The sequence below is a fragment of the Engraulis encrasicolus genome, chromosome 6 (genome assembly GCF_034702125.1).
Source record: "Engraulis encrasicolus isolate BLACKSEA-1 chromosome 6, IST_EnEncr_1.0, whole genome shotgun sequence".
Lineage (NCBI taxonomy): Eukaryota > Metazoa > Chordata > Actinopteri > Clupeiformes > Engraulidae > Engraulis > Engraulis encrasicolus.
In genome coordinates, this window is record NC_085862.1 from 42,532,838 (window position 1) to 42,550,337 (window position 17,500).

Sequence of the window (17,500 nt, forward strand, 5' to 3'; positions counted from 1 at the left end):
AATAGAAAAAGTGTGTGCATGTATACTATGCTTCAATGTGCCAGTGTGCATGTGCCAGCATGGGTGTGGGAATTGCATGTGTCCATAAATGTGTGCCTGTGTGTGTTAATTTGTGTATTTGCATATGTATTTGTGTTCATGTGGGGGTAGGATGGGGTGGGGGGGGTTGTTGTGTGTGCATGTGATTAACTGTGTGTGTGTGTGCGTGCGTGCTTGCGTGCGTGCGTGCGTGCATGCATGCGTGCCTGTGCATGTGTGCATGAGTGATTACTGTTGTCAGGCTTACAGGCACATGTAGCGCTGCATGCGAGTGCCAGCCCGTGAATGAAAGTCTGGCTCTTGGTCACATCGTCCGGCTTTGCTGCTGCTGGAATGCAGAGCGGCTATTCGGGTGGCCCTTTGAATGGCGCTCCTTGGCTGGGGAACACTTCTGTCACAGATGGCTGGTCTGGAAGTGATGCCGTGTAAAGCCCAGAGCTGTATCCAAGGCCAGGAAAGGGAAAACCTGAAGACACTCCAAGGGTACTGTCTTGGGATATGAACCTTTGTTGGGAGAGGGTGGGTGGTGGGGAACTGTAAAAAGCAGCTGTGCGTTAATGGTTACCATTGCTAACAAGCAACATGTGCTGCAGACTGATGCTAATTATGCTAACTAGCCGCGGGCTAATTTTAAAGGTGCACTGTGTAATATGTTTAGTAGTTGATTTCCAGAATCCATGCTGTCCATTCACAAATGTTACCTTGTTCACGAATATGTATCATCAAATTCTAAGTATTCATTATGACAGGGAAAATTGCACTTTTCATACAGGAAAAGAGGGATCTTCTCCATTTTCTGCCATTTTGAATTTCCAAAAATAGACATTTTAAAAAATATATATATAAATATTTTTAGGGGCTTTTATGCCTTTATTTGACAGGACAGTTGAAGATGGTGACAGGAAGCGAATGGGACAGAGAGACAGGGGAGGATCGGGAAATGACCCCGGCCGGACTCGAACCGGGGTCCCCGTGGGTGGGCATGCAAGCCCAATGTGGGGGACTTAGCGCGCTGCGCTGCGCCACAGCGCCCCTCGAAATAGACATTTTTAGTTGCAAAACTTACTGTACTTTGGTCATACTAATGAATTTTAGTTTTATTACCATATAAATATTCATGAAAATTTGGCAATAACCAGCACAGGTTCAATGAGCAGCACAGTTGAAATATCTACCTACTATCTGACCACCACCCTAGACAGTAGGCTATTGTGATATTAAAAACAATTCTTTTTAGCATTCCTAGTAATTTGTTGTTTCACAACCATAATATGGAACCGTATTTTTGTTTCTGAATACGGGACTATTTTGATTTTTAAGGGACGGTTGGAAACCCTAGCGCAGCCATAGAGATTAGAGATCTGTCTTTTCACATCTTGCTACGTTTCTGATGCTAATGGGGTCTAATAGCAGTTGAGGCAGGTTGATGATAAAGGGTAAGGGTATACACCTCATTACCATGCCCACTAACCCCAGCAATTTGAATGTCTTTCTTGCTCTCACAACATTTCCAGCCTGCTACTTCTGGTTAGGCTGCCCATAGGCCTACACCTTCTGAATTATTTAGCACAAGCAGTTGCTACAAAAATAGTAAAGGCCCTTGTAACCATGGATTATGAAGTGGATAGGTTCATTTCAACACGCAAACCCACAACTGCTGTATGTTTATGGCAGTCATGGGTAAGAGGTTAGGGCATCAGACTTGTTGCCCAAAGGTTGCCGTTTCGACCCCCGACCAGCCAGGTTGGTGGGGGGGAGCAATTAACCAGTGCTCTCCCCATTCTCCTCCATGACTGAGGTACCCTGAGCATGGTGCCGTTCCGCCGCACTGCTCCCTTTTGGGTGCCTTTGGGGAATGCCCCCTTACGCGGTTGAGGCATGAATGCAATTTCGTTGAGTGCAGTGTGCAGTGTTCACTTGTGTGCTGTAGAGTGCTATGTCACAATGACAATGGGAGTTGGAGTTTCCCAGTTGGGCTTTCGTATAGATCAGGGGAAAGGAATATAGGCTGCATTTTGCCTGTACCGCACTAAAATGTTCTGTTCTGTCACAAAGTTTTGATTGACATGCTATGTAGTACATTGCTTTGGAAATCAAGTGTGCAGTTTGGACAGACATTTTTGGACAGGATGACATTTCCCAGGGGGCTCTGCACTCGAGAGAGCGATTGGTTTTTGGTGCCATACAGGAGGAGTAGGGGCAAAGGATGTCTCAGCACGCTGGAAATGACTGGCTGGCCCAACACTTGACATTTGAGTTGGAATTGGGTACAAGAGCTAGAAATTGGATGATTGAGAAGAGCAGAAGGGAGGGGGAAAGGGGGACCGATTGTAAAAGAGATTGTGAAAGGGGGAGGTAAAGAAAATGGAGTTGATAGTGATGGGTAGAAAAGTGGAGAAAAGGAATAGAGACAGGAGGGATGAAAAGATACAAAGGAAGTGGTGGAGGGAAACTTTGGGATGAGGAGAGAAAAAGGAGAATATGGGGACGATGATATGAAGAGAGATGAGCCAAAGAGTGGAGGAAAGGAGATAAAAGGAGAATGGTGTGGATCAGAGAGAGATGTGATGGAGAAGCAACAAGAGGACAAAAGAGAATGAAGGACACAGAAGAGAGGGGAGGAGAGGACGGGGACCAGGATAGAGAAGAGGGTGCAAAAGGGGAAAAGACTTGAAGGGAAGAGGGAAGATGAGTAGGGATTAAGTGTGTGTGAGAGAGAGAGAGAGAGAGAGAGAGAGAGAGAGAGAGAGAGAGAGAGAGAGAGAGAGAGAGAGAGAGAGAGAGAGAGAGAGAGAGGGAGAGAGAGGGAGAGAGAAAGCGATACAGAGCGTGTCTGTGTTGGGCCATGGTGCCTGTGGCAGGTTTGAACTTTTTTTTGCCCTGACTAAAGAGATGAACGCTGCAAATACAACGCGTCTGTCTACAGTCCAACCTTCTTTCCCCCTGTCCACCTGTCCCCTTGTTCCTGGTCCTCTGTCCCCAGTGTCTCGTCTGCCACGTCGGCCATGACAGAGAGGCTCAATGAAAGGATACAGCCAGGGGGTGGTAGAGTGGGGGACAGCATTGTTGGTACACACATACAGATTCCATTTGTATTTCTGTTTTTAGCTTCACTCCATCAGTCCCTCATCCCCCCAAGTAAATAAAAAAGACACTGCAGGGCTGTGCCGCCCTATGTGTTGCTTTGCTTTCATCACCGTGCCATACAATGTTAAAAGGTCCCCCAAAACCCCAAAACGTTGCACTCCTCTTCAACCCCACCACACACCCACACTGCCAACTGCCCACTAAACCCCAGAACCCCCATAGCAGGTAGCTCAGTTGTGGGGATGTGTAGCTAATCATGTCAGTTGTCCTGGGCCCAGGGAGATAGGGGGCCCACATTTGAGTCCTCATTACATTGAACATTTTGGGTATAGGGGACCCTTTCAGATGACCTTGTCCTTGGCCCGTCCAATGCTGTCAGTGACCCTGCCCACAACAAGTCATCTCCTGCAGCCAAGGAGACAGTCCCCTCGGCTGCTTGAGTGTCCTGGTCCAGCCAGGCCAGGTCGTGATGTGAGCAGCAGACAGCAGAGACATGACCCTGGGTCAGGCGGGTTGAAGAGCACAGGCTTGTGTTGAAGCATCACTGGACATTTCAGCGCACACTACAGTCTAGATAATACCAAGAGTGTTTCATCCTGGTTTCATCAGCATGAACCTGTAATAATTTACCCACTGCTTGATTATAGATTGCATTCCTGTTTTGCCGTCTGTCAGGAGATTCATAAGCTTTGTGAATCCGGGAACTGTGTGTGTGTGTGTGTGTGTGTGTGTGTGTGTGTGTGTGTGTGTGTGTGTGTGTGTGTGTGTGTGTGTGTGTGTGTGTGTGTGTGTGTGTGTGTGTGTGTGTGTGTGTGTGTGTGTGTGTGTGTGTGTGTGTGTGTGTGTGTGCGCTCTTATAATATCTCTCCCGTGAAGCGGCCATCATTATTCTTGTTGTTGGCGATAAATACAGGCTTTGATCGCATGTAAGCCCTCTCACATTATTGTTATGAGGTTTGGTATTTGATGCTGTTTAGAGGGTAATGATGCCTAACAGTTGCCTGTGTGACAGGGGAGTAGTGAAGGGCAAACTCCAATAAACACCGTTCACAGACCATTTAGGTGACAAAACAGCAGTTATGATGGCAATTTAAGTCACACACTTTTTATCGACCTTTTTAAATCAGTGTTGCTTAAATGTTGTCCAATGGCAGTGAGGGGATGGTTTAGTGTTTAGCAAATCCAGCTTTACCAATAGACAAATTGGGCAATTGTCTAGGGCCACACCAAAATTTCCTCTCTGTAGGGCCCTGCAACAGTCAACCACACCATAGTAAATACCAGCAAAAATAATTCAGAAGTTCCCCATGTCTATGTTTTGCCTAGAGCCCCAAAAATGAAACCGCTGCTGGTATATAGCATTCACAGTGGCACTCTTATTTTTGGTGGTATCTGTTTTTGTGTGCTGCAACATGACAGTACATGACGGTGTGCGAAAGTGGTGTGCCAGTGGCTATGTGGTCTTTTGAGGATGATGCGTTGTGGTTATGTTCGTGTGCTGTTGTGTGTAATGTGATCAGTTGCAGCAGAGACTGTGTTGCTGTTATATTTGACACACATCGTATCTTGCAGAATAAAAACTGTAAATGGAATTTCTTACTGAGTCTCTGCATTAATCGAGAGTACGTTCATTAAAGTAATTTCATTAGCAATAATCTCACGATTGATTCATGTTAACCTGAGTTTGTGAGTATTCCCACTGCAAAAAGTGCACTCCCTGATGGCTTAAGCAATCAGAGCAGAGTTGGTCTACTCTCATGAGGGCCTGAGGGCCTGCTGGCTGTGTGCTCTGCTGAGATCTGCAGTGCTATCACACAATACGTTGCTGCATTGGTGTACTGTGATACGATATGGCATAGTGTTGTTATGTGTTGTGCTAAAATGGGTTTTCACATTGATTTGATAAATTACTCCGACAAAAGACGGAAATTAGCCTCTTGGCTACAATCTTGCATATTTAGCATTTTTGTTTAAATGCTGGCAATATATGCTGTCTCTTTCTTAAATAAATAACACAAAAAAATAAAAATAAAAATAAAAAACTGTTGTGATGAGGTTTCATCTGTTATGGCATTTGGTGTTTTCAGTATCACGATGCTGTTGTGATTTCAACATTTGTTTTTTGTTTTTGCACAATATGTTATCGTCGTTCGATTTAGTGATGTCTGTGGCTTGTTTTCAGTTCTTACACACATATGTCATCATTGGCTCATTGTGCTCCGATGAAAGTTTGTTTTTGTTCAATATGTTACTATTTTGTTTCTGGACTGTTACGACGTGACTTTTTTTCGGTTTGACATGTATAACTGTTGCTCAATTTTGTGCTGCGGTTTGTTGTGCTTACCTGCAAGCAGCAGTCCTTTTGTATGTTGCTGTGCCGAAATAGTGCACGTTATTCTTGTGCTGACATGTGGCGCGTTATTGTCATTGGTTTGGCTTTTGTAGTTTGATGTGTGAAGTGGTGGCTCGGTATAATGAGTTGTGCTATTTTGTGTTTTGTGGTGTGTGTGTCTGCTTGTCACGGGTGCCTGTGACCGGTTGGCAGAAGTTGGAAGACAGGAAAAAAGGAGCGAGCGAGCGAGCGAGCGAGAGAGAGAGAGAGAGAGAGAGAGAGAGAGAGAGAGAGAGAGAGAGAGAGAAAGAGAGAGAGAGGAGGGCGGGCAGACAGAGTGACTCATGTTCCCCTAACTCAAGTGTCTTGATGGGATTCTTGCCTCATTAAGTTACTAACCACCAGAATAGCAAGGCTGGCTGGATCTATCCCTAATCTGCACCAGGGCTGGACTGGCCATCTGGCATAGCGGGCATTTCCCAGTGGGGCCCACACCCTCATGAGCCCCTATTATCAGAAATGTCCAAAAAAAAAAATTCTGAAAATAGGGGCCCACCGGTGAGACAGTTCTGCGCCGCTAATTATGAGGGGCCCCTTTTCAGCCAAAAGTGCCCGGGCCCTATTTCTCCCCCATTACAGACCTGATCTGCACAGTGTCCCCCTCGCCCTCCCCTGTCACTTAAGAGATTGCATTGGACAAGAAGAAGAAGAAAAAACAAAGACAAAAAAAGCTTCTCCTTGAGAAAATTATATTAGCTGTTTATATCACGTCTCTTGAAGGGCGAGGCTTATAATCAGTCGTCCTCTTTCATATTGGGTTTGTGTGAGGAGGATTGGAAAAAAAGAAGGACAAAATGTCTTTGTTTGTGATTTAGGTTTCTGCGGCGCTCAGGCAGATGGTTATAATTCCCCAAGATGAGTACAGGGGGCAGTGTGATATCATTGTTGCTGCAGTGGGTTTGCTCTCTGGTACCTGACTGTATGCTTGAGCCACAAACCAGATGCTTTTAGGAAGCAGAGACCATGGTCACACCTCAGATTCTCATCAGATTATTGCACTCTGATGTTTGGGAAATTATAGCATCAATTTTAATATGTGTGGTTGTTATTTTCATTTCATACTTCGGCATATTACTTGATGTGGGCAGAGATCTTTACAAGTCAATGTTTCTTCCGTTTGTGCTTGTCACTTTTGTTTCTTTCCCATTCCCATTCCCATTTGTCTCTTCCTCATTTGTCCCATTCGTCACAGCTGCCTTCTACGGTGAATATCACACATGAGACAATTGATAATTGATTTGATAATTGACAAAAAACAACATTACCACAGATCTCGACACCTCATTTTATTGTCCCAACATTCAAAAGTACAAATAATTCAAACACAACAGTTTTATGAAAAAGAAAAAACATTTACAGCAATATTTTTTTAATTTGTATCCAGTTTCAGAAATGACCTAAACTAGCAAGGATAACATGAAGTCATTCATCGCAGTAATTTGATTAATAATAAGCATAAAGGATAATAAGAATAATAGTATAACAATAATAATTCATAATTGATAAGTAAGTAATAACATAAGTTAGGAGAGACCAGCTAGGTCCAGTGAACATTTTTTCATCTTTTTTTTCTTTTTGTTTTTAAGGATTTATAGACTTTTTCCGATAATAAACAAACACTTTTTTTGAAGGAGGAAATGATGTATGACAAGAGCCTTGATCCTCATGACCTTCCCTCCTACACTACAGACTGTTGAGTTCCTACTGGCTGGTTGCCACTATAAGGCGCTACTGGGGAGAGGTGGAGCCAGAAGGGTCGAGCATGGACCACGGCGACATAGCCCCACGAGTCAAGCACTCGGACATGCACACACATACGCACACACATACACACGCACACATGGACACACACACGCACACGCACACGCACACACACACACGCACGCTGGCACACACACACACACACACACACACACACACACACACACACACACACACACACACACACACACACACACACACACACACACACACACACACACACACACACACACACACAAACGCATACACACAAAGACGTGTGCTCACATACACGCACACTCACACGCCCACACATACAGGCACGCACATGCACATGCACTCACACTTCCAGACATTAGTAGGGTGAAACGGAACAAGTAGTAAACCAAAAAAGCGACAAAACAAAAAGAAAAACACACTAAAGGAAGTGTTCACACATTAGAGCAACATTCTACTGGGGTCGTTGCATAATTTAAACTCCAAACAGCGCTAGGCCTTTCAGAAAAGGGTTCTGCTGCTTAGAAACCCTAGCTCTGTGGACGGAACCACCATGATGGTTCCGTTCCATGTCCTAGGCTGCGGAGTCGTGAGGAACAGAGAGTGAGAGAGTATGTATACAGTGGTACGCAGTGTCTGAGTCGGTAACCTTGGCCAAAACCGCCAAGTGCATTCTGGCCAAGTGGCTAACCTAATAGACTATACCCAGGAACCATCCCCTTACATTTCCTTTCAAAATATATTACATCATAGAAAATATATAATTGGTATAATCTCCTAAATACCTCCAGTATATTCCAATCTTGTTAACTGTCAACAGTACAATCAGTAGTAGTATTTAGATGTAATGATTTATTTTTTCTTTTGAAAACTGACAGTTTCTCTTTACAAAATATGATTGAATCTTATATTGATTGGTCCAGTGCAATGGGTAATCCTTAAACAATGGACATTCAGTTATCAAATAGTAATGGTAGATCTTCCAGTGAAGGATGTGAAAAATCCATGAGGAACAGAAAACAATGTTTAAGACCCACATTTTGCATAAAGTTTAATCATAAAACAATGGTAGTGTGTGGAGGGAGGGCGTGAAGGGGCTTTTCTTTTAAATTACACAAAACTTATCACAGGATATATTGAACCAGAACAACTGTTATAACATTCTATTAAGACTAAATTTTATTGAAAAAGATTTAAAGTTTTTTTGTTTTAACAAGACAAGAAAAAAGCAATAGCAAATTTAACTATCAACTAGGTTATGCATAGCGAGTAACTGTTTTCTAGTGATAAGGGAAGAACGTCACCAACCCTCTTGACATTTTTTTCGTTTTCGACTTTTAAATTTTTTATATTGTAATTTTGATATATTGGTACAAAGCACAAATGTACTAAAAGTTCTCAGTGCACTGGACTAACGGAAGAGCATCTCCCCTAGTCGATTTGTTCCCTTTGAGCTCAGAAACGTCCCCCCTCCCCGTACCAGAGTCACGCTGAAAACACCGACAACGGAACAGAGATAGATAAATAAATAAATAAATAATCATAAATAAATAAATAATCCAGATAAATAAATAATTTAATCAATGAAACAATCAATAAATAAATACAGTTATATTTTTACGCTTTTTGTTCGATTTCTTTTCGCCGCAACGGTAAACAAAAAAATTGAATCCAATTTTTTTTTCATCTTTTTTTTCACAAGCGACATGACAACATATTAAACAGGATTCCTCACGAGTTTTCTAAGCAACTGAAACATCACTTCATAAAGTTGTCATATGAAAAAGACAAGCTCAAACAGAAAACAGTGACAACTCATATAGATATAGTTATTGTAAAACAAAAGTAGACTATATATTTTCTATTTGTACACAACAAATAAAGACACAGTTGTAATAGATCCGTTAAGGAAACAAATACCTAGACTAACAAAACTATCTAATTAGTATTGAACTTTGACAAACGCGTCACACTCAGCAATTAACCTAGAAGTCAGCAAGCCAAAGAAAACTCGTTAAGTGATTCTTACAAGGCCCAAATTTAGTCATCTGACTTTTTTTCAGCAAGGAATAGTTGAGCCAGATGGGGGGGCCAACAATCAAAAACAACAAAAAAACAGCAGCTCAATTTAATGCCAACACCAAAGTTTTTTTTCCTCTAAACAACACATAGAACAACAAACTTGGATATTTAAGATATGTGAATAATGAAATATAGCACCTACGGTTGATCGCTAAAAGGAAGTACATTTCAAATGCAATACCACAAATAAGAGCAAACCAAAAGAGAAGAATGTGCCTCTAAATGGAAATATGTCTGTATATCTCTTACGGGTATCCCATAGACTAATGGCGGAAAGAAAAGTGGAAAATGCTTCTCCATGCTTTGGGCTCTGGACTGTAAGAATGAATAGGTCCATAAAAGACCCTCTTCCCTTCCTATTGGGTATCTCTGTCGAGGATTTAGTTGCTATGAAAAATTACGAAGATCGCCTGCCACAATTGGTTATCTCTTGGTTAAAACCTTCCGTCTACAAAACCATAGCCGAGCCGGCCCTCCCAGAAAACAAACAACGTCTGATCCCAAAAAAGCCCCACGGCAGAACAAACGAGACCAGGTGGCACCCCCTCCCCTCCCACAACCCCCTAATTAGCCAGTCAAAATATTTTTCTCTTTTTTCAAATCCAGATTCTTGTAAAAATTCTTCAATAATTATTATTTTTAATCATTATTTATAAAAATAGATTTTCTTCTCTTTATTCTTATTTTTTCTAAACGCATTTTCAAGCAAAGAGATCTTCTCTTTGGCAACAGTGTGTGTGTGTTATTTTTAAATCACTTAACGTGTCTTCAGGAAAGCTAGCCCCGCCCCCGTCCCTCGTCCCATGTCCCAAACCCCTGTGAGGAAAGACATGTGTTTTGCTTGCAATATAAAACAAAAAAATGTTAGAAATTTCTTTTTCATCTGCATTAGAGAAAAAAGGATGGAGTCATCCCTTCTTTAATTCAATCAGGGGTTTTCTATTTTTTTAAATACACGCCAAAGAAAATGAATGAATGATCACCTATTTTCAAAGAGAGCCCCCTCCCTGGTTTTGACGGGAGGATCAATTCTAACGACAGTGGAATCCGGATTAAAAAAGAAAGAAAATCCTGAATCAAGAAAGGACATTCTCTTCTTTGAAAGTAAGACTGGGCAAAGGGGACTGGTATTTTGCTACTGTTTTACAGAGAAGAGAGGAAAAAAGTAGAGAGTACAACCACATCAACTTAAAGGATATACAACAGGGTTCCTGCATCAGCACAGGCTGATTTCAAATCATCAAACATCTTTTTCTTTTTTTGTGTAATACTTAGGCAACATTGGCTTATAGGTCCAGTTATGTTATAAGCCATTTTCCAGTTTATTTTGATTTTATGGGTGGGTATGTTGTGTTCCTGTCTGGTGTTCTGCTGTAAGGGTTGGGTTGTTGTAGTGGCCAGGGTTTTTTTTAAGTGGGACTGAGAGAGTTCAAGACTTATGAGTCTTGTTGGTCTTGAAGGAGACTTGCAGGACGCGGTCGCCCAACCGGTAGCCATTCAGGCTGGCGATGGCCATGGCCGCCTCGTCGTAGTTCGTCATGGTGACGAAGCCGAAGCCCTTGCACTTGTTGGTGTTGAAGTCGCGGATCACCTTGACGTTGTTGACCGCGCCGAACGGCCCGAACAGCTGCCACAGCACGCTCTCGTCAGAGTCGGGGGACAGGTTGTAGACGAAGATGCACCAGCCAGTGCCTGTGTGTCCAGGGATGTTCATCCCCACCAGGCTAGTCATGCTATCAATGGTGATGGGGGAGAACCTGGGATAGAGAGACAGAGAGAGAGAGAAAAAGAGAGGGAGAGAGACAGAGAGAGAAAGAGAGACACAGAGAGAAGAACACGAAAGGGAGAGATGAACAAGGAAAGAGGAAAGAAAAAAAAGAGAGAAAGGGAAGACCCCATATTTTAAGCGAAACCTAAAGTGAGCCAATCAGCATTCAGAAAAACAAACTGCAGTTACACTTAGTCATGTTAAAACACATCAGAATTGTGGAGATAAAACAACGTAAACATACTGAATAGGGTTAGAATTGCACTGATGTAGAAAAAAGTATATTCTAGCTCAGAGGGACTTTTTTAGAATTACATTCCCTCAACCTTGACTTGTAAAGCAAGCCTTTTACTTCTGTCCTAAACATGAATATTGTGGTTTGAGGTACTACAATCTCAAGATTTGTTTGTATAAAACATTTATAGAAGAAACTGCAGCCTTTGTCCATCATCTCAATTAGGTTTCAGTTGACCGATGACATGAGGGTGCACTACAATAAACCCAAGTCAAAACTGTGTTTCTCTTCCTGTCTTAATTATTTCATTAATCGGAATCTAGACTTCAGGAAGTTAGCGTAGCATTAATGCATAGGGGTTCACAAGGGGTTTAGCATGTCACCCAGTAAATGCACACTGAGTCATCGACTCATATTTGCTCTCTTCACTGCCTCTGCCGCCATCTCCGATACAAAGATGGCATTGCTCAGTTGAGTTCTCTTAATTGCCTTTCCGCTTAACGGATATTTACGCTTTAAATAAAAGGTAAATTGGGTAAAAGCTTCATTTCCTATGCCACCTCTTAAGGGAAGACCGTGGGCATTTACGGGGCGTGCTCTAATTGAGGTTTCTGCTTTGCTGCAGATGCTGAGGAGACAGTGCTCTTGCACAGCAGGTTGCAGAGGTGCAAAGGGGGTGGGGGGGTAGAGGGGGGGAACAACCCAAACGGAAAATGAATGCTTTCGCTCCAGTTTTTTTTGCACGATGAGCAGCTAAGTGCAATACGCCTGGCTGCCACTGCCTTGTGCAGTGTGTGTGTGTGTGTGTGTGTGTGTGTGTGTGTGTGTGTGTGTGTGTGTGTGTGTGTGTGTGTGTGTGTGTGTGTGTGTGTGTGTGTGTGTGCACGCGCGCATGTGTGTGTGCGTGTATGTGTGATCGTGTGTGTGTGTGTGTGTGTGTGTGTGTGTGTATGTGTGCATGTGCGGTTGTGTGTGAGATGCTGATCGATAGCTCCACATGGACTAGAGAGTTCAGGTACGCTCGCTGCCTCTCTCCCTCTCTTTCTCTTCTCTTTCTCTGCCAAGAGTTGTTCTGTCAACTCCGCTGTACTTTCTTCCATCTCACTGCTTTGTGTTTAAAGCTGCGTATGTTTGTCCTTCATATTTTATTCATCTCTTACGCTGTTGTACATTTTATGTGAACTGCCGAGCATGCAGGTGGATCTATCCGTATTGATATGTTTTCCTGGGTTGTGACGAGGTGCAGACGTAGCAGGAAAATGGCGGCTAAGGAAATAATTCAGACAGTGCCTTGAAAAACAGGCACCTAGTCTGAGGGTCTGCCTGTATGTCCATCTGCTTGTCTTTCCATCTGTCTGTCAGGCTGCCTGACTTTCTGACAGGCCCACTTGAAGGTCGGTCGGGGCTGGTGAGGGTGAAACCAGAGTGTTGGCCGCTAGGCTAGGCCCTTCTGTTTTTGTACAGCCGGTGGCCGAGGACAAGAGTTGCATAGCAACAAGCAGGCTGACCCATGGCCGAGCCGACCTCTCAAGAGCAGCGGGCTCTAACTTGCTTTTCATTCCTCTCCGCTCCTTTCCTCTCCTCTCTGCCCCTCTCCCCCTTTATCTGCCTGCCTCTCATTTCCCCTCTTCTCTTCTCTTCTCTTCTCTTCTCTTCTCTTCTCTTCTCTTCTCTTCTCTTCTCTTCTCTTCTCTTCTCTTCTCTTCTCCTCTCTTCCTCTAGCTGCCTCTCCCCCTTTCTCTGCCTTCCTCTCCTCTCCTCTCCTCCCCTCTCCTCTCCTCTCTCCTCTAGTCCTCCTCCTCTCCTCTCCTCTCCTCTCCCCTAGTCCTCCTCTTCTCCTCTCCTCTCCTCTAGTCCTCCTCTTCTCCTCTCCTCTCCTCTAGTCTCTTCCTCTTCTCCCCTCCTCTCCACTCTTCTCCTCTCCTCTCCTCTCCTCTCCTCTCCTCTCCTCTCCTCTTCTACAGTCAGCCTCCAGGCTCTGGCTTTGTTCATTAATTACCTACAGCGACGTGCCTCGCTTCGCAAGCAGACTCGCTCTGGCCAGCGAAGCCAGAGTGTTTTGTGGCTGCTAACTAAATGTTGCTTAGTGAAAGGTGCTACCCAATGTTGTAAGCAACTGAACCTCTTTTTTTGAGGTTAAAAAGGATTCACTTTTCATCCATTTGGCTTATGAAATGCTGGGTTTTCTGGGCTGATGATGAGAACATTGAACCACTGTCATTCAATGAGGGTTGTGTACACCTTTAGTGTGTCACAATTGTTAATTTTTTACATTATATTACATTTCACTTAGCTGACACTTTTATTCAAAGTGACTTGCAATTACATACAGTGCATTTGTTTCAGTCCCTTGAGCAGTACAGGGGTAGGCGCCTTGCTCAAGGTGTAGGGAGAAGTAATGGTGGGATATGAACCTGCAACCCTCTGATCTTAAAAAACCCTCCCTAAACATAAGGCTGGATTATTGTAGTTGTCCTAAATGCAGTTCTCGGATCCCCACCATCAGGCCAGAACTGAGGAAGACTTGTACATGAAAAGTGAACATTTCCATCCATCATAAAACGGGTGAGAAAAGTAGGATGTAAGGGCATTAGCATTTAACTGGGGACTGACCACAAGTCTGGTGGGACATTTGGTCAACCTTAGGTCACAGACCCCTTCTGCTTGATAATGCCGTTAAAGTATTTCCAACATAACAGCCACAACGGAAATACACTGTATGTCTTTTTTTATTTTCATTATGATTTCTTTCCCCACTGACAGCAACATTGTCAAGTGGTGTCGTTGATGCTTTGTCGGAGATGTTTTTGCGGTAGTGTTGTGGTAGCACTAGCGATTTGTTTGAGTCACCTTCTGACTGCTGTAATTTGTGTCGTCTGCGCTGCCGCTTTCGTCTGGCAGCAGCGAAACAAATTAGCTACAGGCGTGCTAAGGTCAAGCCAGCTGCTCAGGAGATTATTCTGAGCTGAGCTTCACACTCAACCACAGCAGCAACAGAAGAACCACCACCACACACAGACACGTACGTATGCACACACACACACACACACACACACACGCACGCACGCACGCACGCACGCACGCACGCACGCACGCACGCACGCACGCACGCACGCACACACACACACACACACACACACACAAACTGACAAGTACACACGCAGACAACCACCCACACACAAACACATACAAACTGGCACGCACACACATCCAAACACACACACACACACGCACCCACACACACGCACGCACGCACGCACACAGCACAGCACAGCACAGCACAGCTGCCAGTCTTTATCTCAGAGGCTGACATATAGTATCATATCATCATACACATGTGCACACAGCTGGTAAATAATTCAAATCAGGGTGGTATATAGGAAAAGAAAATGCAGCAGGTGTCTCGATTGCATGCCCGATCGTCACTCACAGCCCTTCGCCACTTTGGTGTGAGGACATCAAAGTGATCGCACACTGAGCACTCAGAGAAAAAGGGCAAAATGCAACGAAAGATGCCATTAAGCTGTATCTCATAACAAAGCCTACGGACTTAACGGACATAACATCCAACGGCAGTGGAAGGCAAAATAATGTGTGTGTGTGTGTGAAAGAATATAAGCAGAAAAGGAGGCAATTGGAGTATAGGACTAGGCCACCTGCAGTGAAACCAGATTTCCTGCAGAGATCCAGGTCTCTCAAGCCCCTCTACGTGAAGCTAGCAGTCCTGGCTTCTGTTATAGGATTACTACTAGGGGACTATATTCTATTCCATTCTATTTTGGGCCCTGTTTCTCGAAAGCATTGTTACTAGCCAGTTAGCAACTCGGTACGCTGCCAATGGGAAACTGCATTGCAACCAGCTAAGTTGCTATTACTAGTTAGCAATAATGCGTTCGAGATACTACACACCACTGTTCATTTCTGGTTTCCACATCATATGTTTTGATGGTGCTTTATATCTACTGTATAAGAAAAAGGAAAAAATATATGCTGTGTATGGTTTTATTATCCATTTTAAATGGACAATTGTCCGTTTTAATTGGACATTTTTATTGTCCGTTTTAATTGGTTTGAGTTGGAGCTTGAGCACCTGAATCCTGTGGTAAAAAACTATGCCCAAGAACAAGAAACAACTGTACACACAACAAAACAAAGTCACAGAGAGAAATACCAACGGAATAGGAACGGAAAGAAACAATATCTGCAATCCTTTGTAACCAAACAATGCATATCCAGCAGTTGGAAAACATAAATACACCTTTTTTGTGGTTGGTTATTGGTGATAGCAACTTAAAAAAATGATAAGTAGAGAGAAAAAAAACTCAAGGAGAAAAAACCTTGAACTCAATGCAAGTGACTCTCAAAAGAAGAGGAAAGGGAAAAAAAGGATAAAAAAAATCATTTTGTCAACATGGACATCTGGCATTCGGTGAAGTTTTAATTACCTCTTTACGCCATAGGCCATATTAAGCAAATTGTCCAGCCTGCAAAGAGAAGGAGGGTTCTGGGGTTAATGCCAGGCAGATGGTCGGCTCACTCAATGGAACTAATGCTACGCTAAACGCTTATACGCCCTGCCACACTGGAAGAGGACGGGGGGCCCCGTTCACTGCTAGGGCCGCTATAGCCTGACTTGGAGAGGTTGGGACGGAAGGGGGGCCTTCCAACACCAAACAGGCTGGCCGGCCTGACGGAGAGGCTTGTATTCACACACACAGCGAGAGGAAAAGAGTGAAGTTAAGCAGCAGTGTTGTTGGCTATTTGACTTAGTGGCATATGGACACCCACAGAGACCCAACTTGGCCTCAGTGGTTCACCCCACTCACCCAAACACACAGACACACACACAGGGGACACCTGTGATTGGGGCCCTTATTAGGTGTGGGGTATGCTCTGTGGGGTGGACACACTGTGGGTCTGGGTCTACAAAACACTAAGTCTACAGTCACTACACACATTTAGTAAATCTGTACATTTAGATTTGGAAAGCTTATAAAAAATGGTGAAATAACATACCTCTTGTTTTGTAACGTTTGTGGGCTTGAAAATCAACAGAATGAAAAAAAAATGATGTTTTGTTCACTTTTATGGACAATTATCTTAAGCTTTGCCTTAAAATGCACACAAAGTTTCCATTGCTATTAAGCTCAGGGAAGAAATTTAAAAAATACATTTTCTTCCAAAACAAGGTGTGAATCACTTAAGGATGAGTAGACTGCAATATAACTGCATCATATGCAGTATGACTGTATCAGCATTGCAGGGAGATGCAGTGTGGAGATGGTTGTAAACAAAACACATTGGTAACATTTTCTATGAAACTTGTAGCCACAAGAATCTATAAACACATCCATAAACTGAAATTATATATATATACTGTATATATTACATGTATATATTATATATAAAGCCGAACAATGAAATACTGTACCTGGGAATTCATAACTATTTAGACGTACACATGACTGCACACCTTGTCAAGTAAAGCTTAATAACCCGGACTGCACTATGTAAGCTCAAAGAGCTTATGACATAGCATTATAATGCTAATGATTACAAGCATGAGTATGTTGAAGAGTGAGAGAGAGTGCGTTTTACATACGTCATAAGCCTTTAAGAATGTGTTTGCAGAGTCCCGTGAACACAAGCTTCGTAGAAGGAGTTACTAAATCTTAACCATGTACAAACCCTGGTCCACTAATGCCTCTTTTCCACTGCAGGTTTTCTGGTAGGCCCACAGCTCCACACAGCGCGGCTCGGCCGCCACTTTTTGCTTTTCGAATTGACATTACACAGCTCAATCATAAAGCAAAAAGTGGCGGCCGAGTCGCGCTGTGTCGAGCTGTAGGCCCACCAGGAAACTGGTAGTGGAACAGAGCCATAAGAGGCCATGGACAGGTGGACACTTGATAACAACCAAACAGAAAGGCCAGTACTATCATACTTTCAAATATGGGCTTAACGAACTGGGGACATTACAGAAAAATTGACCATCTATGCAGATGATATCAAGTGGGCACCGAAGAAAAAAACCTTTTACTAAATCAGGGTAATGATGTACAAGTGTTTCGCCATAACATTTATTGCCGTGCATATTTGGTGCATTGACTCCAGATTATGATGTAATTAATGAGGTAATGGACTTTTTTTGTGGCCTGAT

The 17,500-nt window shown here is 43.3% G+C and overlaps 1 protein-coding gene across 1 annotated transcript in view; it reads right to left on the reverse strand.

Moving 5' to 3' along the window:
- Positions 1-10,592: 10,592 nt before the first annotated feature.
- The window catches only part of elavl4 (ELAV like neuron-specific RNA binding protein 4), a 123,076-nt gene continuing 116,168 nt past the window's right edge, over positions 10,593-17,500 (reverse strand). The window contains exons 7-8 of the mRNA XM_063200245.1: positions 15,786-15,824; positions 10,593-11,094 (exon numbers count right to left, since the gene is read on the reverse strand). Coding sequence (XP_063056315.1) covers positions 10,767-11,094; positions 15,786-15,824 — 367 coding nt within the window. The 3' untranslated portion in view covers positions 10,593-10,766. The remainder of the gene's footprint in view (positions 11,095-15,785; positions 15,825-17,500) is intronic.